A 27821-nucleotide genomic window follows, 5' to 3' on the forward strand; every position below is an offset into this window, starting at 1 on the left:
TGTCTTATTTATTGGGGAAAAAAAAAAGCTGTTGAAACAGCTAGGTGAAACTGGCTGATAAATAGGAGTTAAATAAAACAAAGAGCTGGTTTCTGACCCCGTGAGACTCATTTCAACCACATGCAGGTCACACGCTCATAAATTATTCCCCCACCTACACCCCAAGTAAATCAACAGAAACAGAGAGTGGTGTGCATTTTTCTCTTCTTTTTTTTTTTTTTTAACATTATGTTAGAGTCCAAAAAAAAAAAAAAAAAAGAGGTGAACCCAATGAAATTAATAAATATTAAAAGTTAAAAAGCTCTGAATCTGGTATGTACAAAACTTTACACATCGCATCGCTGGTGGCAGCGCGGGAGGGAGCAGGAGCTGGTGGGGTACGAGGGGTGTGGGGGCAGCACCACAAAACCTTGTCCCCTCTGCGGCACCGAGCGCCCCAAAAAAACAAGGCACCGACCCCCTCCGCCCTACAGCAATGAACCACTGCAAAAACTACTGCAAGAAAGCCATAATGCCCAGGACAGCACCGACCAGGGGAGCGCAGCTGGTATTTTTTTTTCAGGGCACCCAGACAGCAGCAGGAGCCGTGGGCGAGGTCTGTGCAGCCTCCCGCCAGGCTCTGCACGGGGTGGGGATGCTCCGGGGAGCGCAGACGGCGCCCGAAGCGAAGCGTTATCTTTGGCACAATAAATAAATGCTGCCCCTCCCGGCGGAGGGAGCTGCAAAAGGGGCAGGGTGGGGTGCACCCCGCTCTGTCCGCGTCCCACGGCGAGGTGTGCTGGGTGCTTGGCTCAACGCGTGGCTCCGTGCCGTGCCCAATTCGTGCCTACGGGCAGCGGTGCGGGTGCTGTTCAGAGCAATGCTCATCCAGCCTCAACTCGGAGGTGATGGGGGGCAGGAGGAGCCTCTTCACGTCTCCTGACCCTTTTGGGATCATTTGAGTTCCTCTGAGCTGCCCTGACCTCAAACACCTGACCATGTAACTGCTGTGGACGCAGCACCCTGCCTGTGCATCCTGAAGGCTGCCAGCACCCCTGGCCACCTCGCCAACAAGCCCTGGAGACCAGGTGTGGGCACACACAGCACCACAACCCTGCTGGATTACAGCCCGTTCTGGAAAGCGAACTGGAAAGCGGGGAAAAAGAAGAGCACACAATTCATGGGTTTCCTTCCTGGAACCCGAGCACCGAAATAAAACCCTGTCTGCCACCTCTCCTCCGGCCACAAGAGGGAAGATGCTCAACGCCTCCTGTGCTCCCAGCCCTTCACGGCAAGGAAGAGGTGGATTTGGGGCATCCCCCCAGTGGAAGGTCTCCACCTCAGCACCCAGAGCCTCCTCCCTGCCAGCACTCATCCCCCACCTTCCTCCTGCCTCCAGGGCCCTTGGGGATCCAGCTCCCCTGCCAGCTGCAGGGGGCCCCGTGCTCCTAAAGTGCTGTGCATATATTTAGTACTCGGCACAATGTTTTAATGGCATTACTCTCCCCCCTTCTCCCACCGTAAGACAAAAGGTGGGGGGGCGAGAGGGCAGCTCCCACCCGCAGAGGAACCCTAACCCCTTAGAGCTGAGCCCAGCGTGACGCCATGGGCACAGCGGCGTTCCTCCTGGCATTGGGGCTTCCTAGCTTTCCCCACGGGACCCCACAACGTCTTGGTGCCCTACAGACACTGGACACATGGGAGAAGAAATTGGGGTCGTGGTCATGGGGACGCTGGAAGGTGGTGTTAGTACAAAGCTGGCCACGGGCAGTATTGGCTAAAAAAGTCACCGCCAGGTGACAGGCATTGTGTAAACCCTGTTTCTGGTCTTTGGCCTTGTCCTTATTGCTCGTGCTATGGTTGGTCCTCGTAGAAGAGGTCTCAGAAAAGAGGTTTTTGAAGGAGACCCCAGCTCCTACCCCAAAGCTGGGGCACCACAAGCACCGTGCCAAGCGCTCCGGCAAGGCGAGGCGGGTCCTGCAGGAGGCAGGGGCTGGCCGGGGAGCCAGGGTCCTCCTCCCCATCCTATTTTGTGCTCCTGCTTGTGGGGAGAGGAAAAGGCAACATTAAAGCCCCCCAGTTTAGCACCTGGAAAGACAGTGGCCGGTGGCTCCCAGCCACCCGCAGAGGTAAGAGGCCCGTCCTGCAGCCGAGCTGCTTTTTACTCCTTTTGACCTTTTTCTTTTTTCATCCCTGCGGCACTGCCAAAGAAGTGCCACAGTAGGGAAGGGGGGAGGAATAAAAATCACGGGGAAACAGCGGTTTTCCCAGGAATTTCGGGGTGAGCCAGGTTGTCTCCAAACCCAGCTGCCTGTGAAAACCACTGCTGGAAGCGAGGGGAAAGAGAAGGGGAGATGGAGAGGGAGGAGGAGGGAGGAGGAAGGCTCCACGTGGCCAGCGGGTCCCGGAGGGGTTACCTGGCTGCATGGCCCCTGCCCTCGCCCTGTGTCCCCTCCGATGGCTCGCTTGGGGCTGGGGTCCCGGCGGTGGCACCCACCCCAGGTGCCCCTGGCCCTGGGGAGCCAGGGGGCAGCGGGGAAGTGGGGCCGGGGGTTCCTGCGGGGGAGCTGTGGGGGGTACCAGGAGGCGAGGCGGTGACGGAGGCTTTCTTGCCGCAGGACTCGCAGCAGAGCTTGTTGTAGCCGGGGATGGAGCAGTAGCGGGCCAGGACCTCCATCTGGCAGAAGATGGACTTGTCCCCAAGGCACGGCTCCCCTGGAGAGGGACGGGGACAGAGCGGAGAGCGAGCATCAGTGAGCATGTGGGGTCAGGACGGCATTTGCCCTGACCTCACAGGAGGTGGAAAAAAGTTGAAGGCCAGTGCCCAGGGAAAGGCAGAGGGGAGTGTGGTGGATCCCCAGCTCCACGAGGTGGCAACCGAGCGCCGGGCTCTGCACCAGAGCCGGGCAGGATGAGGCAGCCGAGGGGCAGATTCAGCCCAAGGTGGCTGCGGGACGCATCCTACCCCCAAACCACCCCCACAGGAGATTGCAGGGGGCCCTGGGGTCACACAGGGGCTGGTAAGGAGGCAGTGAAGGAGGACCAACACGGGTGAAACTCCTGCTCTCCAACGGGGGATGGATGATGCTCAACCTCCTCCTCTAGGGAAGCTGAGAGGTTCGGCTGCGTCCCCATCAGAGAGAGGAGCACCTGGCAACGACAGGAGGGCAGACGTGGCCTCCAAGCACCCAGTGCTCACCCTCGGACACTTACTGGGGGAGATCTTGCTAACAGGGTTTTTGGGCCCCTCCTGGGGCACCCACTGCCCTCCGGGCGTGACGTGGTCGCTGGTGTCGGCACTGGCCGTGATGCTGGAGGGCTTCCCTGCAGAGAGAGCACTGGGTCAGCGGGGCCTCCGTGGCTCACGCTGCGGGCACTCAAAATGGATTAAAAGTGTGGTTTGGGTGTTTTGTTGTTCTTTTTACAGAGTTGTTTTTTTTTTTTTTTTTTTTTTAAGAAACAAGGACCCTCAGGTAACGCCTGGTTGGTCTCCCAAAATAAAACCCACGTGCCTTGGCGGCACACAACAAGGCCAGGTCCCCCATACCCCCCGGTGCCACCGCTCTCACCCGGACAGACGGACACATGGCAGCCCCGGACAGCCTCCGGCTTGTCCCCGTGGCAGCGCCCACCGCTCTCACTGCCCTTGCAGACCACCTGCCGCTGCTGCACGCCGTCCCCGCAGCTGGCCGAGCACTGCCCAGGGGGAGAGAAACCGTGTGGGTGACAGCTCTGGGGACACCCCGGTGGCTGGGAAGGGTCCCCAGAGCCCCAGGCAGCTCACCTGCGACCAGGCTCCTGTCCTCCACTGCGCTGGGCAGGGTAGGCGGCCACAGGGCCGGCGTGTCTCCGGCCGCTCGCCGCTGCAGTACTTGGCATGCAGGGTGCGGTTGGTGCCGTCCCGCAGGCGCTGCACGCACTGCACGGCCCGCGCCTGCAGCCCCAGCTTGCCGCAGGACTTGCTGCAGGCGCCCCACTCCTCGGCCACCCAGCTGCAAGGGTCGGGGGCAGCGTTAGTGGCGGGGCGGGAGAAGCCCCCGCTCGCCACGGTTCAGCCAAAAAACTGCTCAGTGAGGTGGGACGGGAGCAGACACACAGCCACCCAACCACCCACCCACCCACCCAACCAACCACCCAACCACCCACCCACCCGGGGGGACTTACGCAGGCTGGGAGCACTCCTGCAGGTTGCACCGCCGGCGGATGGGCTTGGGCTTCTTGCCGTTGTCGCACAGGTTCCTGTGCACCATGCGGTTGTCGCTCTTCCGCCGGCAGCCGTACTTGGTGTACTGGATGCCTGGGGGAGCGGGGTGTGGGCACTGAGGGGTCCCACAAGGCTCCCCGGCCCCCTGCACCCCTGTCAGGATGGGTCCTCGGAGCTCCCGTGGGACCCCAGCGCACCGCAGCGCTTCACCCAGGCTTGCCGAGGATGCTCTGAGGGGTGCTGGACCCCCCCGGGGTGCACGCGCAGAGAGGGGCTGTGAAGGCTAAGCAAACTCAAGACCTCCCCCAAAACTGGGTGTGTTTTGGGGGAAACTGCAGGAGCACAGCTGCGTTTCTGCAGCCAGGAGGAACAATCAGCGCACGGCAAGCGCGGCCAACGCGCTGCTGCGCTCTGCCAACCCAACGGCGCTTGCCCAGGAGCGGAGCAGATCAGGGCTAAGCTAGCGTAAAACGTGAACTGTCTGTCACCCCGCGGGACAGCCCCGCTGCAGCACGGTCAGCGGAGCAAGCGAGGGCTCGGTTCCCATCTCTGCGCGTCCCAGAATCTTCCAGCAGCCACGCCAGGAGTGGCAAGGCGCGAGCCAGCACAGCCTGCTTAAACCTTCTCATTTATTTCAGCACGGAGCCGTGGTTTACTCGCTCTGCTCCTTCACCAGCCTTGTGGCAGAAGGAGGAAAAACCCAGGGGAAATAAACCCACCCGCCCTCCTTCTCAGCACCTCCTTCTGGGTCTGCCTATTTCCACGCAGGTTTTAGTCGCCTGCAAGATGCCGCTCCTTGGCCCAAACTGAACCCACTGCTGTCTTAAACCAAAAGTGACTGCTACAGAGGTGCAAAGAACAAGCCAGAGATGCCCCAAAGGGCTCAGGCACTGCCTGACACCCAAACAACCTCCCAAGTGCCCCCCGGAGCCTCCCACGAGGGGAAAACTACCTCCTCCGCACGCCTTGGAGCACTGAGACCAGCTCTTGAGGGCCCACTCGTAGGAGTCCATCTCCTCGAGCAGCACGTTGTTGTTCCCAATCATCGGCAGCAGGTCCTCGTGGATGATGTACCTGTACATCAGGCTGCTCCTCGACTCCTCCTCCTCCCGAGGGACGACCTGGTGACACAGAGGACAAGCAGAGGCAAGGAATGAGACCGTGGGAGAGGGGAAGGAAAACAGAAGGCGCAACAAACCCCATTACCACCTCCAGCACGGTTAGGTGGGCTCTGAACACAGAGCCTACCCTTTGGGAACTCACCTCTCCAGTTGCAAAGATGCTGCCCAAATTTGCCAACCCCAGCCTTGAGCTGCGTGCCCTCTGACTCCCAAACTCCCCAAATAAATGAGACCTGGATTAAAACACCCTTCCTCAAGATCCTCCCATACCTCTCCCATCCCACCCCAGACCATCTCCCCGCCCTGTCCCGTTGGGCAGTGGTTGTCCCCGATGGTCCCAGAGGATGTATCAGCCACTTACCAAAACGCTGATGGCTTCGTGCAGAGGGCCGCTGGTTTTCAGGCTCTCCTTGCCGTCTTCAATGGTATATTCCCACTCCAAGCCCATCTCAATGAACACTTTGCTTTTGGCTTCTTTGCCCTTGGCATTAAGGATGAAGTTACCCGTAGCTTGATTCTTAACAGCTGGAGAAAAAAAAAAAAAAATCAATATTGCAACTACTTCTCCTCCGATCACCACCTTTGAAGTGTTTGAATGACCTAAATAGAAGCCTCTGGGTGGGAATAGTCAGAACAGGGCTGAGAGTCAGTGGAGGGAGAGGTGAAGAGAGCTGAGCAGGGACCAGGGCAGGATGCCACCTCCACGTGGCTCCCCACCTCCCCAGCACCAGCCCTGGTCCTCAGCCCAGGCTGAGGAAAGCCATCCCAGCAGGACTCACCGATGCTGTGGGATGCCGGCTCCATCTCTTCTATCTGCACGTGCCTCGCCCCAGCAGGAATCTCAAACATCTTCAGAAGACCCACTGAAAGGGGCGAGAGGGGAGGACGGAAAGAGAAAGCTTTCAGGGAAGGAGCAGCGGGGCAGGTGGGTTTGGTCCCCCTGGATGCCACCTCCTTGTCATGCTGCCGTGGGACAGAGGTGGCTCCGGGGGTCCCCGTCCCGCTGCCCCCACTCGCAGGCTGGGCTACGATCGAGCACAACCTCCTCACCCTGCTGCTTGGGGGTCTTGGCCAAGGTGCCCTTCACCGTCCGGCAGTGGGAGTTGTCCCCGCCGCAGACCCCGCACTTGTCCTCCTGCTTCAGGGAGCCCACCTCCTTGTCGCAGCCGACGTGCTGTCACCCGAGGGGAGAGAAGGCAAACGGGTTACGTCCCCATGGCACAGCAGTCCAGTGCTTGCTCCCCACATCTCCACCACCACGATGTGCCTGGCTGCACATTGGTTGGGTCTCTGGGCTAAAATCCATGTCTCCAACCCCAAAAAGTGTTGGGCGAAGGGAAGGTATGAGGTGTGCCCTCTCTCCTGGGCAGGGTCAGCTCCTTACCACGCACTCGCCCCGGACACAGATGCTGTAGGGGTCCCGGTAGCTGCACCTGGTACCGTCGTGAACAACCTGGTTCATGAACACCACGTCCCCTGTCCCCTCGGACTGGCAGATCAGCTCGCACTTCTGGGCATCTGGGGCAAAACACAAGGCACAGGGAGAGAAAAAAAATTGAAAAACATTTGCTGAGATGCATTAGGCTGGGTGAAAATAGAAACCCATCTCAGCTTGTGCCTGTGAGCACAGCCAGACTCCACAAGAGATGTCCGGGACCTGGCTGCTTGACATTGGATGATTATTTCCAGCTCTGGAGGTTTCTACAACCCAACTTCTGCACGTGTGGCATAGCCGCCAACCCAAAGCACTTGCCACCAGCATGGTTTCTTCTGGCAGGCAAGGCTACCGATGGCTTTTTGGGTGAGAGCACCAAGACCAAGAAGGTGGAAGGGAGGTGCACGTCTAGGTATAACAGCACCCTACAGCTCCCATCCGTGGGAGGAGAACTGCAGACGGTGCTTCCACTGAGGGCTACATCAACCCCACGTGCCTGCAAGCTGGCCGTCACCTCCGGGCACCCAACCACGGATGGAGCAGGTCCTCGAGGAGCCACTACCACTCACCATCGTGATGTTCATAGGGCAGCCACGCGTGCTTGCTGTTGTCGTGGGTGTAGTAGGAGTTGCGCTTGGAGCACTGCTGGGCACGGAAATCCTCGTAGGGCCCCGGGCACTCCTCGCTGTTGCACACTTGGTGCTCATAGGTGGCTCCTGGGCAGTGGCGCCCACCATAAGCAGGACTAGAAAATAAAACAAGGGCGTTACGAGAGCACTGGGGTGGGGATGCTGCTCAAGCACAGTGCATCTCCAGCTTGCCCAGCACGCTGGAAGCCAAACGTACGGCGGGTCGGTGCAGCTCCGGCTGCGGGAGCGCACGCCGCCGCCGCAGGTCCTGGAGCAGGAGCCGAACTTGGACCAGGAGCTCCAGCCACCATCCTGGCTGTACAGCTGCTCCGACGTCTTCCAGATGCAGTGACCCTTGAAGCACCACTGGAAGAGAGGAGAAAGAGGGGTGGCTCGGTCTCAGAAGAGGAGCAGAGACAAGCAGGACCTTTGATTCCTTCCGTAACACCATATTTTTGAGATCCTGGGCTAGTTTTCTCTCTCTGGTCGTAAATGACCTCTTGTTACCCACGCAGATCCTCCAGCAGGCACTGAATCAGGCCTGAGTCCAGGACTGAAGCAGCCCATGGGTGACTCCCTACTGGCTCAGGGGCACCCCAGCCAGGTGGGATGAACCCAAACTTCTGCAACAAGTCCCAGACGACTTCATTTGCACCCAATATTCAGCTTTCCACATCTCCTGGCTTCCCATTCCCCGTTCTCTGAAGCTGCAAGTCCTTCTGTATTCATTTAGTCATCATTAAGGGCAGATGGCTCAGAAGAACAAGGTCCTCACCCGAGCACAGCCACGCTGGGCAACCAGAGTGGAAAATGAGGCATAAAGCTACTTCTTCAAGCAGGAGAGATGCCAAAAAGCTACAGCAAGGGGGTGGAAAGCCAAACACCCCCCGACACCACAGGCATGGCCAGTACCTTGCCCGAGGAACACTCGGTGCCATCCAAGGGAGGCCCCTTCTTGGTCTTGCAGAAGTAGGGGTTGTCCGGGTGGCTGCACCACAGCTGCTTGCAGGGGTCAAAGGTGCGGAACTGCAAAGCCAACGCGACATGGGGGGTGGTGGGGCTCCCAGCACCCGTCCTACCCCATGGAAAGCCTTCTCCCAGGGCAGGAGAAGGCCCAAAGCTCCTGGTGGGTGCAGGCTGGGGTGATACCAGCAGGGCAGGGGCTGTACTCACTGCTGTGCAGGTTTTGTAGCCCACGCCGAAATCGAAACGGCACTGCTCGTCCATGGAGTAGTTGATGCCCGGCAGCTCGGGGAGCACGGGCCACTGGTGCTCAAAGGGGTCGTCCAGAAGGCAGTCGTAGGAACTGTTGGATGGGGGGCAGAGATCTGGGGGGCTTCGCTCCTTCCCTCACCCCCAGCCCTCTCTCCAAACCCGGATATTACAAAATCCCAATTCTCTGAGCTCCATCAGCAGCCAAGAGCAACCCTACGACCTGCTCTGCCTTCAGGGTTTCCTGCTACTCTGCACGGCCCCGACACACAAAACCGCTCTGTGTGTTTCTACGGCCTTTATGCAGCACAAAAAAAATAATGGGTAGCCTAAGGGCCTGGCACAGTCACGCCACGGGAGAGGAGGAGGAGTTCAAGTCGACCTACTGGATGTAGCGGTTGAGCTCCTGCTTGCTGCAGCGGGACCAGTGGTAGCGGTGGAAGGCGGCCTGGACCAGCGGTGCCATGATGCTGCCCATGCTGGTCTCGTCGGCGCACCGGTTGCCTTGGCCATCGTGCTCCATGCCCAACCTGTTGGAAAAAGCCAGCGAGCCAGGTTTCCCATGGGCCGTGGCTTTGCAGCGAGCCTTTTGGGCAGAAAGGGGTGCAGAAAGCTCCTTGGGTCAAGCATTTGCATGGCAATAGCTCTGTCCCTGTCACCTACACATGGCCGGTCTCGTGGGCGACCACAAAGGCTGAGGAGAAGCCGTCCTCGTGGTTGAGGGTGCAGCTGCGGAGCGGGTGGCACATCCCCGTCACCGGCGCGTAGCCTGGAGAGAGAGAGAAGGAAGGAGAGAGGAGGAGAGGAGAGATAAAGCTTTTGAGAGAGGCAAAAATCAATAAATGCAGTGATAAGCAAGAGCTGAGCCAGTGGTAATCCATGGGCAGATCCCTGGGAACACAAGCCAAAGGAACACAACCATGCCAGAAGAAGCTTGCAGCAGGAGCTCAGGCACAGAGCTGCACCTCCAGCACATACCTCGGCACTCGGTGCCCCCGGAGAGTCAGGCTGGTGCCCATAACCCAGCCAGGGGTGCACACAGAGCTGGTCACCCTCAAACAGGACCGTCACCTGGCTGGTGGTGCCCCGTGTGGCTGCAGGAACCCTCCTGCGAGGCAGGCACTGACGATGAGGACCAAGGGGCTTTCCGAAGCAGCCCGCTTCACTAAAGGTGCTTGCAGTTTTCCTAGGAAGTGGTTGTTTTTCCTCTTCCCCACATTCAAGTGGGCAAAGAGACATACTCAACACAACAAGCCAGCTCTCAGACAGCAACTGCTCACCCAAATTGTGTGCTCCATGGACACCTCAGTCAAAAGGAGAGCAAAAGTCAAAGTAGGAGCTTGAGAGCAAGACTCAGGTAATTGGGTTTAACCACACAGTAATGAGTCAAATCCTGGGTAAATCGTTTTAAAGGATTTTTTTTTTTCCATTAAACTTTCCACAAGAAAGAGCAGCAATGTGGAAAGTTTTCTGTATGAGAGCAAGTGTATTTTGTCTGGAGTGAGAACGGGATAAATTCCCAACCAAGGAGGCTGTCGGTGTCTGGCAGTGAAACGGGGCAGGGGAATACAGAGAGGTTGGTGGCTCCAGAGGGCAGGCACTGCCTCTCATAATTAAGACGTGGTGAGAACTGGAAGAGGTAACGGGGAGAACAATGATGAGAACTACCTGAAAAATACTTGATTGACACAGACCAGACCCGCCTGCAAACACGTATCAGACGCAGAAGTGAGGACATGCTGATGTCCTCGCTTTATCAACAAGACACAAACCAGTCTCCCGCTTCCTCCACACGCATTTCCTTCTTCTGCACGGATATTTTCCACCTGCTTTCAGTCCCTCTGACCATTTCTCCCACCTGGGCATGCTCAGGGGCCAACCACGCATGACAGTGGTGCAACAAATTACACCTTGCAAAATTATCCGTCAGAGAAGGCCAGAAAGATCTCCAGACGTGCCTTCTACAGAGGGACACGGCACTCCCCTCACTCAGCCGGGGCTTTGCCACCAGGAATTCGGCATTTACCACCACCTGCCCGCCACCCAGCAGCATTTATCTTGGAAAAGCAGAGCCCACGTGCGAGGGCGGCGCAGCTCAGCCTCCGCTTCGCGCCCTCCAGCTCCTCTCCGCTCCAAAAGCGAGGATTGCATCAGCTTTCCAAGATTACTCAGTGCTGGCCACCGCTGCTCCCATCCATGCCGAGAGCTGCTGCCAACACCGGGAGGTTTTTATAAGCTCCCCGGGGCTCGGCTTGGCTCGGCAACAGAGAAGAGGGAGGCTGCAAACCGCGGCGCTCCGCACGGCCGCGCGCCCGGCTTCACCTGACGCTGTCACCGGCACAGGGAGGGAGGCACGAGCTGTGTCCGTGAGCCCCCAGGGATGGACATTTTGGCTCCCTTCCTCCTGCCAACGTGCCAGAAAAGCTCCTCTTGCCAGTGCTTTCAGGCACAGTCACCTGGCCAGAAAGGTTCTAGAAAAATAGAATAAAAACTGGTCTTTCAGCCAGGGTGCCTCATGGCACCAAGACGAAGCTCCCAAAGCAGGAACCACCCAAGGTGGGAAGCTGGCAGGGTGGCTGCTGGAGCCACCGGAGCCTGAGCAGGAGGCTCCTCTGCTTTTGGATGGCCAACACCACGTTCCAGTGGGCTTCTGCTGGATGTCCCCCGTGGTTAATTCCTGCTGAGGGTTATGGGGAGGGGAGGACTCCTCCATCTCTCCATCCATCCACCTTCTCCGTCTCCCAACCCTTCAGAAGGACTCACGCTACACATCAGTGTGCGCAGAGCTACCGGCACGCTCGTGGCCTTAGACGGAACATCCTGATGGAGAAATGAGACCTTGCCACCAGCAAGTAAGACCTGCTCCTGGGCTTAGCAATGCTCCCGTGTCCAGTTATAGGAGGGTCAAGAAACTGACCCATGCAAAGCCAGGTTTTAAAGGTCCCTGAGAAGCTCCCCTTGGTCTTCCATCTTTTTTTTTTACACTGTTTTTAAACTGTTTAGGGCACTTTGGGACAAGGGGAGGACTGGTGCACAAGGAATAACGATGCTATTTTATTCATTGAGGTGGATGTCCTGGATTAATTCTGCATTTCTTCTGCTCCACACAAAAAACACCCATTTTTATGGCTTTTTCCTAGACCCTGCTGGCTGGTCAACAGCCTGTGCTTGCGAGAAATCCTCTCCCCTTGCTGGCTTTCCCCCAGCAAACTGCACGTACCTGATGGAGATAAATACAGTACCTTGCATACCTGCGGGACCAAAATCTTGCCTGGTGAGGAACACGGCATGGTCGTGGTACTCGGCGTGCTCTGGGTCGGAGCGCTGCTGCGAGTGAGCCCAGCGGCAGACCTGCTCCAAGCTGCGGGATGGGTTCCCTCGCTCTATCAGGCTGACTGACTGCGTGCAGGAACAAAATAAATAAACAAATAAATAAAATTATTGTTGTATTTTTTAAATCCACCGCCTGGATGCGCTGGAAAGCAGAGAGCATCCCGACTGCGATAGAGCTTGACCCAGCAGGTGGAGGTGCTCCAGGGCTGTTTTAGAGCAGACACCCTGATTTTCATCTATTTTTCTTCAAGATGGGCATTTTGCAGAGGTGCTGACGACAGCCTCCCAAGGGCTGAGCTGCACCTCAGTGCCCCAGCTGGAGCTCTCCTGGCGGGCAGGAAGGACTCTGCCCTTCCCATGGCCAGTAAATGGAAGCCACGGGGATTTTTCCATGGGGATAGGAGACAAAATGCCCAACCAGAGGGCTTTCTGAGACAGGTGGCAAGCTCGGCAGTGACCAGAAATAAGCGCTAAAGTAGAGCGGGCTGCGCTGTCTGCACCGTGTCATTTTCCAGGACGCGCTCAGGAAGCATCAGAGACAACCGGCGGTAAGCTGGGATCCTGCCTGGATCCAAACGTCTGCACATCGCTCCCACGTCACCCCCTGAACCTAAACAACGACAGAGCTGGACACGCCAGCTGCCTCCAGCGCAGGGTTTCGGGAGGATTAAATCATCCTGAACAGAGCTCTCGAGTCCTCATCCCTCCGGTTGCTGGCCGCAACCCCACCGCTCCGAATCCCTTCCCCTCCATACATCATCCCCCGGCCCCGAGCACGGACAGGGCTGGGAGGAAGCCAGACACGCTGCTGGCTTTTGTGCATGGAGATGACGTTCCCAGTCTGCCAGGAATCTCCCCAAATGAGCCTGCCTCTGTTCTTATCCCCCTGCTCCTGAGAACCATCGCTGGGTCTCTAGGATGCGCTTGTTTTTTTCCTGGCCAAGCAGAAACAAGCAGGGCTTTTCCTCCAAGACCTATTGGGGCTGCTTTGTGGACCACACACAGATATGACCGCGTTGGACTCATTAATATTCTTGCTAGAGCAATTCACGTGGTGCAGGAGCTTGCCACAAAACCTATAGCAAACTGCGCTGCTTCACAGAAAATCTTTTGGCTGCCGCACTCAAAAGAACCTTAAAAACAAAAAGCAACCTGAGAAACCAGGAGAAACATCCCCGTGCTCACTCTGCCCAGGCCATTACAACTGCTAAATCCTACAGTGATGCCCCAGGGCTGCAAAACAGCCAGGCAGGGCTGCTGGGACACGAGATGGTGGCTTCAGCTTCTCCTCGCTGACCTCCACCTCTTGCCAATTTGGGAAGCCACCTTCATCCCATGGTTTATGGGATCCCAAGGGTCCCACAAACACCACTGGGACCCTTCCAGCTGTCTCAGCAGGTGACACACGGCTGCACAGAAAGCCCCACGGCCACCCGTGATGCTCAGAATATTTGGGGTCCCCCCACTTCTCCTGTCCCAGCTCCGAGGACAGGTTGGCCACACCACAAGCTTAGCAGAGGTGGCTCTCCAGGGCCTCAGGCTCCAGAAACCACCCGGAGAAGGGTTCACGTTCGTCCCTGCTCCACACAGATGTCAGCACAGGCGCTGTCCTTACCTGGCGGTATCCCACCATGATCATCCTGACCAGCACGATGTTGATGTGAACACCCAAGGACTCATCGTGATAAATTTCATCCACCTGAGGGGGAAAAAAAAGCAAAGCAGAGGGCAGCTCAAGGCCTTCACAGACCTGAAGCAGGCCAGTGCCTGCAGCCGCTTCTTCCTCCTGTCCTCTGCGCTCCTGCATCCTCCCACCAGCTCCCCACTCCTGCGCTCTGCTGGAAGAAGAATGGGTTAAAATAATCACCTTTTGGGGTTTTTAAAGCAAAACATTGGGAGGTAGAGCTGACGGGGGTCCAACGTCCTCCCTTTCCAGGGATCCTGTCCCATTCCCCCCAGGAAGGTGCCTTCTGTTCCTGTAGCACCAAGCACCGTCCACCTTCCCAGCCACAGGGAGATGTTTGGCCACCAGCTGAACACATAAATGAGCAGATAAACACACACCCCCCGAAAATCATTGCCTCCTGGCAGGGAACACTGCTCCCCAGCGAGGCCCGGGCCCGCTCTCTCATTCCTCTCCCACTTCCCAAGACCTCCCAAGACCAGGTGCAGAGAGCGCGTCGTCTCCCTCCTCCCAGCCCAGCTGCTTTGCTTCTTGTTGCTCTTGAAAAACCACAAAGCAAACCAGCCAAGTCTGAATAAGCGAAATTTCCCAGCAATCGGTGGCTCAGATGGCCAGGGACATCCCTGGTCCTGTCAAGAGCCTTTCCCCTGTGGACCTCCTCCACCAAGAGCATCTCACAGCGAGCCTTTGCCCCCTTGAGAGCACAAACTCATCAATAAAAGGAAACCCTTGGGCTTTTAATGTCCTTGAAGTTGGTGGGAAGGGGAAAAAAAAAAGGCTTTTCAGGGAGAGGCGAGAGATCTTATCAAAGCAAGGGCATTACTCAGTTGCAGCAGTGAGTCAAGTTTGACCTAGCACCTCAAAAGCCCCCAGGAGAAATCCACAGGAGAAGACAGCACAAGCAGAAGAGCAGGGAGGGCTTGTGAGTCAGTGCCATGTACACCAGCATCTGCTGCTCTGCAAAGGAAATCATGAGTTACAGCCTTCTTTTTCTGTACTTCAGCAAGAACAAAGTCTGAAAGGGTGGCTTTTCCCCCACCCGCTCTGTAAGCGCCACAAAAAGGATTTTTTCATTCATTTTTTAAACTCAAAATTTGGAGCTCACCTCCCCTTGTTCCCAAAGGAGGACCCAACAGTGTCCTGCCCCATCACCCCAAAAGCGATGTGGGGAAAATGATTTCCCTTGGCTCTGCCACAGCTTTCCAGACTAGAACATGATGTTTATAAGCCAGATTTACAGTGTGTTTTTTTTTTTCTCTTCCCTTTTCTATTTTTTTTATGTAAGCTTACACTTGAAACGGAGGGCCCTGCCTGTGACAACTGACGCAGATGCGGCACGGACCCGAGGCTGCGATTTTCCAGGCGACCTGAGAGCTTTATGAGACCACGATTGACAGGCCGGGCTTCTGTCTGAAAGCCCGAGTCAGTCCATTCCTAAACCCACGGAGAGCCAGCATTAACGCCGCCGCGTGACAGCCGCTCTGGGCTGTGCAGAGAGGTACCACCAGCCCTGATCCTGCCCCATCTTGAACGTGGCAAAACAGCTGAGAAAAAATAAATAAGTAAAGCCCTAGCAGATAAATAGATAATAAATAGATAAAGCTACTGTGTTGCTGCGGGTGCACGGGCTGCAAAACCTGCAAGGAAAAAGCCTTTTGCCCAGCGTGGAGAGGCACCGCTGCACCGTGTTCCCTTTGCTCACTGCAGTCGAGATGCTTCTCAGCGCCGTGCTTTAATGCATTTGGGAAGAATAAAGAGGATGGGAAGGATCCTTTCTGAAGCTCTTCTCTGGGACGTGGTGCGGAAAAATTCCTGCACTCGGGCGCCGTGGACAGTGAAACTCATCAACACCCACACAGCACTGTGAATCTTTCCTCTTCCATCCTTCTCCTTCTCAGTCTTGATGGAGAAGTGCAGCAGCAGCAGGACCACCAGCAGCTCATAAACTGCTCACAGAGGGACCAGGACACGAGCAGCTGTATTATTGCAGGATGCCAATCCCCCAGGGCTTTAAAATCAGCACGACACCATGCGCTGGCAGCAGCTGAACAGGGTGCCCGCTGTCTGAAGGGAAGGGATCTACCCAGGTGTTTTCAGCCCCTCGGCGGGGCACCGAGGGCTCTGTGCCCCCCAGATGCCAGCTCTGCAGTGACCTTTGCAGATAATTCAGAAAGCAGACATGGAAACAGACTGCCCAAGGCTTTCTGTTTGCTTAACCACCGACGGAGGCGGCCGGGGCTTGTTCCTGCAACCCCACCCGCAAGAGAGCATTTCGGAGCAGGGAGGAAGAAGGGATTGGCACGAGTCCCCCTGCCCTCTGCGGATGCCATTAGCAAGTCAATGCCTTCGAAGAAAATCCCTGCAGAAAGCCCCCGCTCAGCAGATCACCGCTGGAGGGACAGATGGTGCACAGAGCTCCTTATCTAACGCCGTCAGATGCCCGGCCTCTGCATCGCCGTCCGCTGCCAAAGAATGCTCTCCAATTTCACTGAACAGAGAAACAGCGCAGAAAATGTTTTAAAAGCCCAGCCTAGCTGCGTGTCGGGGCACCAAAGCCAGCCCATGGGACCCCAGGGGGCAATGCCAAGGGAGAGGAGAGCGGAGACCCCGCCGTGTCCCGAGCCCACAGCAGACACCCGCTCCCCGCGGCGAAGCGCACCGCGGCCGTCTAGACTTCCCCGCTCTTGAGGGAAGGCAAACAAAACGAGAGCACGAGAAGAATTTGCCAGACGAGCAGAATAGCTGACATTTCAAAATCCCAGATCTCGCGGGCAGCGCAGCCAAGTCATCTTCGGCTTTCCCTTATCCCCCTCCTTCCCTCTGCGTGCCCCTACGCGACAGGCTGTGCTGTCCCAAAACCAGAGCAGCAACCACACCAGCCTATATTCGGGGCAGGGAGTAGGGGGGGGCAAAAGTGCATGCATGTGTAAGAACAACACCAGAGGTATTTTTTGTTGTTATTACATTGCTAGCAAGGAGGCGGCTCGTGGAGCAGACTTTTATTTTATTTTGCAAGCTCCGCGGGGAGGAAAGAAAATCTCTGCCGATTTAGCCCCAGAGTTAGGTAACCCCAGGTTAAAAATAAAGCTGGAGGCTCGCTTTTTCCCCCAAAACTATCGTACGTGGGGTCTTGGTAACACTTTTTTTCACTTGCAAACAATGAACCTCCCGATGCGCTGGAGGGAGCACACAAGTCGCAGCCTGGATCTGACTCATGGGGTTTCCTTAGTAACCCGAAACAATGGGAAAACACCTCCGTGCTGTTACCCAAATTCCGGGGATGGCCCTGGCACCCGGCTGTGCTGGTGGGAGAAACCCCACTGGGTGCAAAGAGGTCCCACGGAGACCGCAGGGGAGAGGAACTTGTGTGCGCCGCGCGGACACGAAGACGACAAAACCCTACAAGGACTGCGGGTTCCCAACGTTTGCCCCAAACCACGCTGTCTGACCCCATTTTGCCCAGCCAGGCTGGTGGCTTTGGAGCGAGGCTGTGGTTTTGGAATGAAATGTGCTTTGTCGGGCACCTCCAGCCTCCGCGCCAGCCCCAGCCCACCCAGGACCTCCCAGCTCCACCACCACTTGGTGCAAGCTCCTCCAAGCCCACAGCTCAGCCTTCCCCCCCCTCCACGGGGCCACCCCAAGCCTCGAGGGCATCGGGACGAGCAGTAGGAACCCCAGCAAGACAGGGAGCTGACACATTCTGCTCCCCAAAATCACATTTCCCATGGCTGGGCTTTTAATCACCCTGGTTTAATGGGGCAACTCCAGCTCCCACCCAACCCGACTTCAGGGAGGCATTTCTCTGCATTATCCTGTTTTTTTCCCCCTCTCTTTCTTGACATTGCTTCCCCCCCCCCTCGTTATTTAATTCACTAAAATCCCCCGCGCTGCCTTTATCTGAGCAGCCAGCACCCCGCGCATTCCCTCCCTGAAAAGCGCTGCCTCTAAAGCATGAAATGCGGCTGAAAAATGGCCTTTTGATGCGAGCTGGCAGCCCCCAGGCGCTCCGCCCGGCCCCCAGTGGGAAAGGGCAATGAGCTCATCTCCGGCACCCGAAACGTGGGAAGGGCCCCGGGTCAGGCCGGGGACCCCGGGGCACCTCCCGCTTGCAGGATGAGTTAATGAAAAAACAGGGGAAAAAAAAAAATGTTCCAAAAGTGGATTTGTGAATACGGTGCCGGAATTTCAGAAGCCCTGGGAGAGAGTGGCTTTCCCACTGCCCTGCCCACCTGCAGGACCTCGCACCAGCAGCAGGAAAGCGCTGGAGATTACAAAGCTGCAGCCAAGGCATCGGCTTTTTAAAAGCAGCAACTGCTCCGGTTCCTTCTGTGTGTTTGGGGCTGGCCACGTGAAAAAGAAAACACTTGGGGTTGCCCTAGCAGCGGGGCAGACGGGCTCATACCTCTTCTACAAGGTGGCAAAGCAGCCAATCCTCACCCCTCGTATGGATAATTTACCCTCCGCCACTGGCACGGCGGCTCTAGGCCTGCCTGCCAGGGCAGAAACGCTGCCAAAACAAGCAGGAGAGCAAAAAAAAAAAGCAAAACAAAACACACACACAAAAAAAAAAAAAAAAAAAAAAAGCAAAAGCATCCTCCTAGCTCAGTTATTTCAGAGCTGGCTGCACCTTTCTAACACTTCCCATGGCCATGCGAAAGAGTACTAAAAATAAAAATAGAGCAGAGGACAAAGCATAGAGAACTAAACCTCAAAAAAAGGTCCAAAGCACCAAAAAAAAAGTATTTTTTTTTTCTCTCCCTTCCCAGTTTCTGAGTACCCCGTTTGCTATTGCGCAGCATTCCCCAAGGAAGCCACTCGAGGTAACGCTGGAGAGCAGCCACGCTCGTGCACCTCTGCCTCGCGGGGACAGCAGCTGGGAGAGGACGGGGCTTGGCTTTGGAGGAATTTCTCGCTGGGTCCCATCTGGCGGGCAGATTTCTCCTGCAAATCTGAACAATCCTCCTCAACAGATGGGGACCTTTCAAAACAGAGGAGTGGAAGGCACCAACCTCCTTCCCAGAACTCACTGAGATCTCGGGCACACGCTCACAGGGTGATATAAGTTGGAGGAGACCTTCAGGGCCACCAAGTCCAACACCAGCCCAACCCAATGAGTCCCACCACTAACGCACACCTCTTAGAGCCACATCCACGCATCTCTGGGACACCCACGGGGACAAGGGGCCCACCACAACCCATCCCAGTGCCTACCCACCCTCTCCACAAAGAAATTCTTCCCGACACCCACTCCAAGCCTCCCCTGGCACAACGTGAGAGATGGCAACAGCCAGCAGAAAGAGGAGGTGCCCTGGAGGTCAGTTAACCCCCAAACCCTCGCCGATCCCCCCCGAGGAAAGCCTTACTATGTTCATGAGGGTGAGGACGTAGTTCTGGACGTGCTCCTTCCCGTGGAAGCGCACCACCGAGTCGTCCACCGCCAGCAGGACCTCGATGTTGTAGTCGTCCTTCCTGGCGTGACGCCTCTTGCGCTCCGCCTCGCCCAGCCGCTCCTCCAGCAGCTCCAGGGAGTTGGGGAGCTCGCCCACCCGCAGCCCGGGCACTAAAAAGGGGGCAGAAGGAGAAAAAGAAGAGTTGGGGAGACCTGACACGGACCCTGCAGTGATTTTGGGGCTGAACGGGGCACGAAGTGACTTGCTGGCCCCAGAGGAGGTGGTGGAGAAGATGTGGGGAACACATGCTGCCAGTGGTTCACTCCGTTTAAGGAGACTCAGCTGGCCTGGAAAGCCCCAAACTTCCCCCAGAATGAGTTGTGGAAGTGTTGCAAAGCCAAAAAGAAGCTCGTGATGCTGGGGGACAGGCAAGCCCTCGCAGTATAGAGACAAGGTGGTTGGGGGGCACCTTCCTGGAGCACCCCCCATCCTGGCATGGCCAAGGACTTTGCAAATTGCAGAAAACAGCACTGCAATTCCAGCCGCGATGCTTCCAAAGCAACAAGCCCATTTGGGAAAAGTCAAAACCACAGCTCTGCTCAGGGAACACTTGCTAATCGCTGGGTTAATTGGCGGAGACGGGCTGCAGGCCCTACCTTCGGCGCGGAGGCGCTGCCGGATGGCCGAGCGGCGGTACACCACGTGGGCCCTCCCGCGCGCCTCCGTCTCCTGCTGCCCCCGCTCCAGCGGCTCGATGAAGAACTCGGTGCTGTCCGTCCGAATCAGCCCGGCCTGCATGACGAAACAGAGGAAAAAAGGGGAAAAAGGGGTTGTTGGTTTTTTTTGTATGCGTGGGTACACACGCGTACTCGCTGTACTCATAAAAGACTGGCGCAGGGCAAGGAAGGGGAAAAGACATCCTGAATAAACAGAATGTCCTGCTGCTGCCCCACCGTGCTGGTTTAAGGGCAAAAGCCCACGAGAAACCATCGCTACCCCACGTCTCCTCCTGGCTGCGGAGCTGTCTCACCACACAGTTGGACACCACAAGCAGTAATTTTGGACGTTACATCATGTTAATTCTGTGATTCACGGGGTGAGCTTGCTGTTTCGGGGCTAAACGGGTTTGTTTGACCACTGCACCATTCAGGAGAGCCATCCTACAAAGATGCCCAATGCCTCCACCTTGCCCAAACCAGCTTTAGGTGCCAGCCAAAAGTCACCGCATGCACTGGGCAGAATCCATTACAAGATTCACACGTGATGAACCTCAATTTCTTCCATAAATGGGGGAAAAAAAAAAAAAAGAAGAGGGGAAAACCAACCAAAAAAAACTGACCACACTTCGAGTTATCTCCTTTCTATGGCTCTGAAGCTCCTTCCCTTCCCATCAACCAGAAGTTCCTCTGCCTCCTTCTCCCTGCTGGCGGTCACAGGCTCTCCCAGCTCTCCCCACACACGTCCCCGTCCCCAAGCCACATCCAGATGCCACCAGGAAGGAACGTGGCCGTCTCGCCGGTGCTACTGACGGCGATCGCAGCAGGGAGGAATGAAAATAAATACTCATCTTTGCCCGTGAAGCGTTTGGAAATGAACGCAGGGGAATCCCTTCAGCCCAGAAGCTGGAAAGCGTTACGAGTCCGACTACCTCCCAGACCAGCAGAAGATGAATGAGATGGCAAACGCTATTGGAAACATTGTCCTGGCTACCAAGTGCTCCTAATTAACGCCAAGCTCCCACAAAACCTGCCTGGCCGTCGGCCCGAGCGCTCCGTGGCGCAGGCAGCACCTCCAGCCCGATGGTTTTCGGAGATCTGAGGACAAGGTGGGACGGGGCCATCGGCGCTGAATTTGCTGGCACCCATCGCACAGGCGCCTGGTTGCTCCTCCAGGGCTGCCTGCTGTTGAATCCCTGCCTGGAAAGCGCAGCAGGACGTATGGATGTGTTCCTAGAGCAAAGCCTCCCGCCGTACGTACCTACTGGAGTACTCATCAGGGTTGTTGGCACAGCTCTTTTCATCAAATAACGATTCGGAGACGTGCTGCATGGGGCTGGGCTCTGCCAACAGCAGGCTCCCCCTGGGCCACCCAGTCCCCCTTGCGTCCCCACGCTCGCCGTGGCATCAGCCAACCTGGCTCCGGCACGCTTCGTCAAATTTCCTGCTCCACTTCAGTTTTATTAGCTGCTGAACTCCTCTGGAAAGCAGGTTTGGGTATTTTTTTCCTCCTTCAGGAGGAATTTCGCCACGCTCGGCCGTGCTGGGCCCAATGCGCCTGACACGTGCACCTCAGGCCCTGCCCGCCACACGTCCAGGCCGGCTGCCCCAGGGGACACGGGGGGGACCCCAAGGCCACCAGGGCAGGACGTGACCAGAGCCCTCCCCACTACCCTGAGACGAGCATCTCGGGCTCAACCAGGAGCACCAGACAAACCAAGATGGACCCGAGGGGACCCAGCCCGCAGGCCAGGTCCAGCAACAGTTGGGCAGAGGCTCTAAAAAAATGCAGTTTTACCCCCCAAAAAATCCAAATTTACACATCACCTTTCAACGAAATGCAGCATCTCAGCTATTATCACACTTCTCCTTGCTGCCTGCAGCCCCTGAGGTTTTGGGCATGGGGTTTTACAGCACCCGTTCCCCACAGATGTAAAAGGGGAAGCTCTGACTGCAGACAACCTGATTTCTTCTTCAGGCATACACCTGCCCCACCGAGGCTGCCAACAGCAAAAAAAGGCGTTTTGCCACCCAATTTCAGACCCTCCCCTCCACCGACAGGAGCTGCCGAGGTTACCCCACACAGGGAGGTAAGCCAGGCACCCTCTCCTTGACAGAAAACCCGGCGGCTCGGAGGGCAGAGCCCCGGGCAGCCGCCCCAGGCATTGCAAACACGCTGGGATTGCGCACGCCTCAACGCACCGAGCATTTCCCACCGACGGGCGCCAGCTTCCCCGCTGCCACCCCGGCGCTCCCCCTGCTTCCCACCTTCTACCAGGGAAAAGGGAAAACGTTCATTTTGCTGGAAGAAAAGCCAGCAACGGCGCCTCTGCCAGCACACGGAGGGTGAAGGCTTTTTTCCAGCGATGGCAGAAAGGAGCTGGCCTCGTGCCACCAGGCACCCCACAAGCACCCCACGAGCTACGGGGATGCCCCCAGCAGCTCCTCCCCGACCCCAAGGGGTAAAAGGTCCCCCGGGACCTCAGGAAATTCTGACGCCTCCCTGCAGCCAAACCGTGGAAAAATTAATAAACCCCGCTACGCTCAGCCAGAGAAGCAAACAGCGTGGAGAAGGGGGGAGCAGAGACGTGCATATGGATTTTTCCTATGCGCTTCACACTTAATTTGGACAAAAAGTCCCAGAAAGCGGCACTGCATGAACGCACACCATGCTCCACACCCTTTGCATCCAGGGGTCACACGAGGAGAGGGGCTTTGGGCAGGGGCACGGAGTCTTTCTCCATTAACTGCTGCTCCACAAGGCTTCTGCTGCCACCCTATCCCAGGGAAATGGGGTCAGAAAACATTATTTGTAGGGCTTGTAGCTTCGGTTCAGGATGAATGACTGCAGGGAGCAAAACACAAGCACGGTGGCTGTAGAAAATAACCAGAATAATTCTTTGCCCTTCCTCCCCAGCAAAGGATGCGAGATGTGCAACGAAGGGCAGAGGAAACACAAAGCTGGCAGGCGCCCCGCTGCCGACAGCGCAACCCCGATTGCTCCGAATTCTTCTCCCCCTGAAAGTCACGGCAGCCCCAGCTCGAGTCCGGCCACACGCTGCTAGAGGAAAGCCGGGTTGCCTGCAGCGAGATGCGTCTGCTGGGGGAGACTTTCTGCCGAGCGCTGCTTTAGCGTTTAGGAATTCGGTGGCTTGGACCAGCTCTGAAACCGTGTTTTGGAGGACAGCATCTTCCCACCCTGCTCGCAGAAAAAAAAAAGGCAGATTTGCACGCGTGGGTGCCTGCGGCAAACAGCAGGCAGGAAAGGTGCCATGGGCTTGGCATCTCCAAAAAAAAAAATTACAAAAAAAAAATAAAAATCATGTCATTACATGGCTAAATGTGGATTTAGGAAATGCTTAATTTGCACTGTCTTTTTCAAGAAATGTTTTTTTTTTCCTCGTTATTTATAATCTCAGAGCCTGTTTATACACAACATAATCTCTCTGTGTACACATTTGCAGTGTCCCAGAGCACTCTGCCCAACCAGAACAGAGCGGTCCCGCGCCTCCCACGCGCGCCATCCTGAGACTGGAAAAGCAAAAGATGCTCGAGGTGGACACATCCCAAAAATCCCACCATCTCCTTGCTCACCATGCCACCGGGAATTGCATTTGCATGCAACCTGCATTATGAACCCAATTCCCAATGCAGAGGCAGCGCTACTGGTTGCTTGCCGGAGTCATAGGAAATATCTCCAAAGCTTTCAAGTGTGTCCAAATTCACCAGCCCCAGCAAGATCTGGGTCACGGAGAATTTTCTGCAATTTCCCAGCCTCATCAGACTCAGAGGAGAGGCTTCCAAAATTGTGGATGATGAGCTAAAATTGCTGGCAAAAAATAAGCTGCTGGATGTATGCGAAATATTTATTTCTAGCCCTGCTGCTCTATCATTTCTGCTTGTATAGTAACACCACGCGCTGTATAAAAAGAAAGGAATGCCAAATTGTTTGTGCTAGCAGCCAAAAACAGCTGAGGAACTGCCAGAATAAAACAATAAAAAAAGAAAGGGGGGGAGTGAAATAAGTTTAGTGCAACCAAATAGTAACCTGGGAAGCAATACCGGGAGAAAATAGCAAGCACTGTCATGGAAAATGAGGACTGAATCGGGCTAAATTGGCTCAAAGGAAGTTTGAAGAGCAGTGATTCGAGATACAAAAAAATAAGGACAAGTTTTTAAAGTGCATCAAAAATAGGAGCCCCACGGGCAGGTCAGAGGCTGGGGATGAAGAGGGAATGCAGCCTGCCCTGAAAGCTCTGAACACATGAGCTATTGCCATAAACACCACAGTGCTCCCCAAAAAGATGCTCGGAGGAAGCAGGAGCTCGCCCCACTTTGGTTAAGAAGCGTGACGCGTGGATAAGAGCCCCCAAAGCCAGCAAGGGGCAAGCGGGGAGGAGGCAGCATCACCCAGCTCCCCGCGGTGGTACCCAACATTTCGGCGCAGCATCTCCAAACCCCACACCTTGAGATCCTCGCCTCGAGCGACCCGACCCGCCGGCCTCGAGCTTACCAGCCCGTCGCAGTTGCTGATGGCCACGGCGGCGCCGGGCATGCCGGTGACGTCCCCGGTGAAGAGGCAGCGGTGCCGGAGGGGCTCTCGGAAGAGCACCCCGAAGTCCTCCTGCCACTCGGCCACGGCGCCCGGCGGCACGAGGCGCAGGTTGGGCCGCAGGCGGAGGTGCAGCTCCTTGCCGAAGACGGTGACGTTGAAGTAGAGCGAGCGGCCGGCGGCCCCGCCGCGCCGCGGGGACCCATGCAGGGCGTCGCGGGGGATGCGGCGGCGGGACGGGGCTGGGGACGGGGGGCAGGTGGCTTCGGCCGCCCTCGCCGCCGCTGCGCCGCCGGACACCACGTGCGAGAGGAAGCGGCCCCGGCAATCGGCGCTGAAGGGCACGATCACGCCATACTCGCTCAGCTTGCCGGACAGCAGGAGCTCTGCGGGGACAGACAGATGGATGGATGGATGGACAGACAGATGGATGGATGGATGGATGGTTGGATGGATGGATGGAGAGGGCTCTTGGGGAGAACCCAAGCGCAAACCCCACCACGTCCCTCCACTCCCATCCTCTCCGCTGCCAACCCAGCCGCCCCCTACCCACCTCCTCGCCCCTTCCCCGGCCGGGCAGGACCCGGTGGTCGCCCCCCGCCTCCAAAGCCCCCTCCCCAGCCCCACTCCCGGCTCTACCTGGGGCACCGGCGGCGGCCAAGCAGCCGTGCAGGGGGACGAGGCAGGAGAGCACCAGCCGCAGATAATCCATCGGGGGCCGGCGGCTGCGGGGCGGGCGGGATGCGGGGCGGGCGGGGAACGGTGCCCGCCTCCCCCCGCGCCGCCCCCGCCGCCGCCGCCGCCGCCCGGGGCCGCCCGGAGCCTCCGGGGAACGGGAATGGGAACGGGAAGGGGAACGGGGACGGGAACGGGGACGGGAATGGGGACGGGCGGCGCCGCGCTGCGCGCCCGCGGCCGTGCGCGCAGCGGGGAGGGGCGGGGGTGGGGCCTGGGGAAGGGGTGGGCAGAGGGGCGAGGTAAAGGGGGGGGAGAGGAGGGGAGGAAAGGAGGGAGGGGAAGGGGGAGAGGGAAGAGAAAAAAAAAATAGGGAAAAAAAAGGAAGAAAAAAAAAGCAAGAAAAAAAAAAAAAAGCGAGGCCAAAAAAATAAAAGTGAGGTGACGCGGAAGAAAAGCGAAGCGTGAAAAAGTGGAGCGAAAAGAAAGCGAAGCGAAAGTTAAAAAAAAAAAAAAAAAAAGAATGAAAAAGTGGAGAGAAAAAAAAAATAAGCAAAAAAAAAAGTGAAGCAAAAAGAAGAAAAGGAGGGGCAAAAAAAAAAAAAAAAAGGAAACCAAAAAGAAAAAAAAGTGAAAAAAGCAAATAAGCAAAAAAAAAATAGAGCAAAAAAAAAAAAAAGGCAAAAAGAAAAGAAAATAAACAAAGCAAAATAAAGAGCAAAAAAAAAAAAAGCAATAAAAAAAAAAGACGAAACAATCAGCAAAATAAAAAATAGCAAAAAAAGACCCAGAAAGAGCACAACTTAAGAAAAAAAAAAAAAAAGTAGAAAATAGCACAAAAAATATTTTTAAAAAGCAGAAACAAATATAAAGATTAAAGAAAAAAAAGGCAAATAAGGCAAGAAATAGATCAGGAAAGCAAAAAAAAAAAAATAAAGTAAAAAAGTAGCAATAAAAAATTAAGAGAGAGATGAAAACGCCAAAAAAAAATGTCATAAAAATATCTGGGGTGTGTTTTGGGGGAGAAACTGCCCTGGTCTGACCTCCCAGCCCCACACCAGCCCCCACAAAGGCCGTGGCGCCAGGGGGTGCCCGGAGCCCCCATCCCTGCCCCAAGCCCCCCAAGCTGGGGCCATGCCCCGAGGGTGCAGGTGAGCGTCCTGCTGGATCCTTCTTGGCCCTGTCCCTCTGCCTTGGCTAGCAGATGTGCCACAGGAGATGCTGCGGTGGCCACTTGGGTTTTGGGGTGCCTCTGGGCAAGGACAGAAGGTGCCCGAGATCCCGAAACACAAAGAGTTCACCCAAAGGCCAGGTGCAACCCCTCCAAGAAAGGATTTAGAGTCCCGGTCCCATAGCTCAGTGAGAGCAAGACCCGTGAGGGCATCTCTCTTCCCAAATTCCTGCGGTACCTTTTGGTGGGAATTGAGATTGGCGGCCTCTGATTGTCACTAATAAATGAACAGTGCTGGCGGGCGGGCAGGGCTGGGGATGGAGGGGCTTCCTCCCCCCCCGGAGAGCCTTGGGTTCCCACCCCCCCAGCTCCCCAAAATAAAGGGCCGCTGCCAGCAGGCTCGGTGAGCGAGCATGACCTCATCCCTCAGACATGCCGGGCCGCGATTAGATTAAAACAAAATATTTACTGCTGCAGCATCGGTGGCAGAAGGCGCGCGCGGGGGGGAGCGCGGCCCCGGCCTCCGGCCTCCACGGGCAGGCCTGGCAGCGTGGGGCCAGCGAGCAGAGCCACTCGGGGCAGGCCTGAGGGGACCCCCAAGGGCTTTGGGCACCGTGCTCTGCTTTTGTCCCACCGATGGTGCAGAAAAAGCCTTCCCGGGGGGGCTGCGAAGTCAGCTTTTCCTAAATCGCCGCCATCCCGCCGCAGCACGATGTGAGGCAGGAAGAAATCTGCAAGCCCCTGGGAAAGACGGGTCCGTCCCTGCTCCAGCCCTGCTTGTGGAGGCAGGCACATGGGCCGGAGGCTGGCTGCCCCCAGGCGGGACCATTCCTGCCAGATCCCTCTCTAATCCCTACTTAAAGACCTCCGAAGCTGGAGGCAGCCTCTGCGAGACCCTGGGATAGGTTTTCTGTTTCATTGTGCCCTGCTAGTCATTCACATGGGCTCTGTGGGACGGTCGAGGCTGGAAGGGGCCCTTCAAACCCATCCGGTTTATAGGCACGGACGTCTTCCACGAGATGTGGTTGTCCAACCCAACCACCAACCCTTCCAGTGCCAGGGGAGCTGAGCAGCGAGCCTGGAGATGGGAAACAAGGTCAGGGAGATTTATACCAACAGCCCTGGGTGGCTTCCAGACCCTAGTGGAAAAGGAGAAGGGAAAAAGTTGCTCTCCTTCTAGGAACCGCCGCTCCGGCTGAGAAAGCACGGTTTGGAGAGAGACCCCTGTGGCCAGCGCCTGCACCCGAAATATTTTAGGGGCATGCCCAAAGGCTGCGACCCCGATGGAAACGTGGGGTGGCGGGGATGGGGAGGAGGTGTGGGAGATACAGCACCGATCCCAGACCTGACAGCAGGGTGATGGGCTCCGCACCAAGCTGCACGGGGAGGTATTTGTCCACAAACAGAGTAACAGGCTAATTTCCTAAAGAAATACAAAAGAACCCAATAAATCGATGCGATGAGCCAGGCTAGCTTCGCTCAGCCTCCCTGAGGATACGCCTTCTCCTTTATGCGCACCGACCGCATTATTCATTTTTAATCATCCTCTCGCTAAAGTGAAACTTACTGGTGTGTAAAACCCAAACCTGTGGCTTTTTTTTCTCGCCTTCAGGCCAGCCACTGAGCACTTCCCGTCCCCCCGGGGCCTCGCTCATCCTCACAGCCACTTAGCGTTCTGGCACGGCCGCTGCCAGCTCGCCAGCGAGCCCCCCAGAGCCGC

At 56.6% G+C, this 27821-nt stretch overlaps 1 protein-coding gene across 2 annotated transcripts; it reads right to left on the reverse strand.

The window, feature by feature from the left end:
* Positions 1–602: 602 nt before the first annotated feature.
* Positions 603–25159, reverse strand: ADAMTS14 (ADAM metallopeptidase with thrombospondin type 1 motif 14). 2 transcript variants are annotated; one of them, XM_084525934.1, is made up of 22 exons: positions 24895–25159; positions 24217–24641; positions 19644–19779; positions 18961–19157; positions 13529–13612; positions 11832–11979; positions 9244–9349; positions 8967–9110; positions 8542–8674; positions 8281–8394; positions 7586–7734; positions 7309–7484; positions 6689–6822; positions 6355–6478; positions 6084–6167; positions 5666–5829; positions 5136–5304; positions 4144–4276; positions 3764–3971; positions 3549–3675; positions 3193–3303; positions 603–2694 (listed from the first exon to the last, which is right to left on the reverse strand). In XM_084525934.1, the coding sequence occupies exons 1-22, from the start codon at positions 24965–24967 to the stop codon at positions 2393–2395; spliced, it is 3441 nt and encodes a 1146-aa protein (XP_084382060.1). In that variant the 5' UTR covers positions 24968–25159; the 3' UTR covers positions 603–2392. The 2 variants fall into 2 exon arrangements, with proteins under 2 accessions (XP_084382060.1, XP_084382059.1); XM_084525933.1 differs by having other exon boundaries at positions 11823–11979.
* Positions 25160–27821: the final 2662 nt, after the last annotated feature.

Source organism: Aythya ferina (assembly GCF_964211825.1).
Source record: "Aythya ferina genome assembly, chromosome: 7".
NCBI classification, from domain to species: Eukaryota; Metazoa; Chordata; class Aves; order Anseriformes; family Anatidae; genus Aythya; species Aythya ferina.

Coding starts and splice junctions, on each gene's coding strand:
- ADAMTS14 (XM_084525933.1), bottom strand. CDS start 24,967: ATGGATTATCTGCGGCTGGTGCTCTCCTGCCTCGTCCCCCTGCACGGC. Junction 9,111..9,243: donor GCCCACGAGACCGGCCATGT/GTAGGTGACAGG, acceptor TTTTTCCAACAG/GTTGGGCATGGAGCACGATG. Junction 3,304..3,548: donor CCATGTGTCCGTCTGTCCGG/GTGAGAGCGGTG, acceptor CTCTCTCTGCAG/GGAAGCCCTCCAGCATCACG.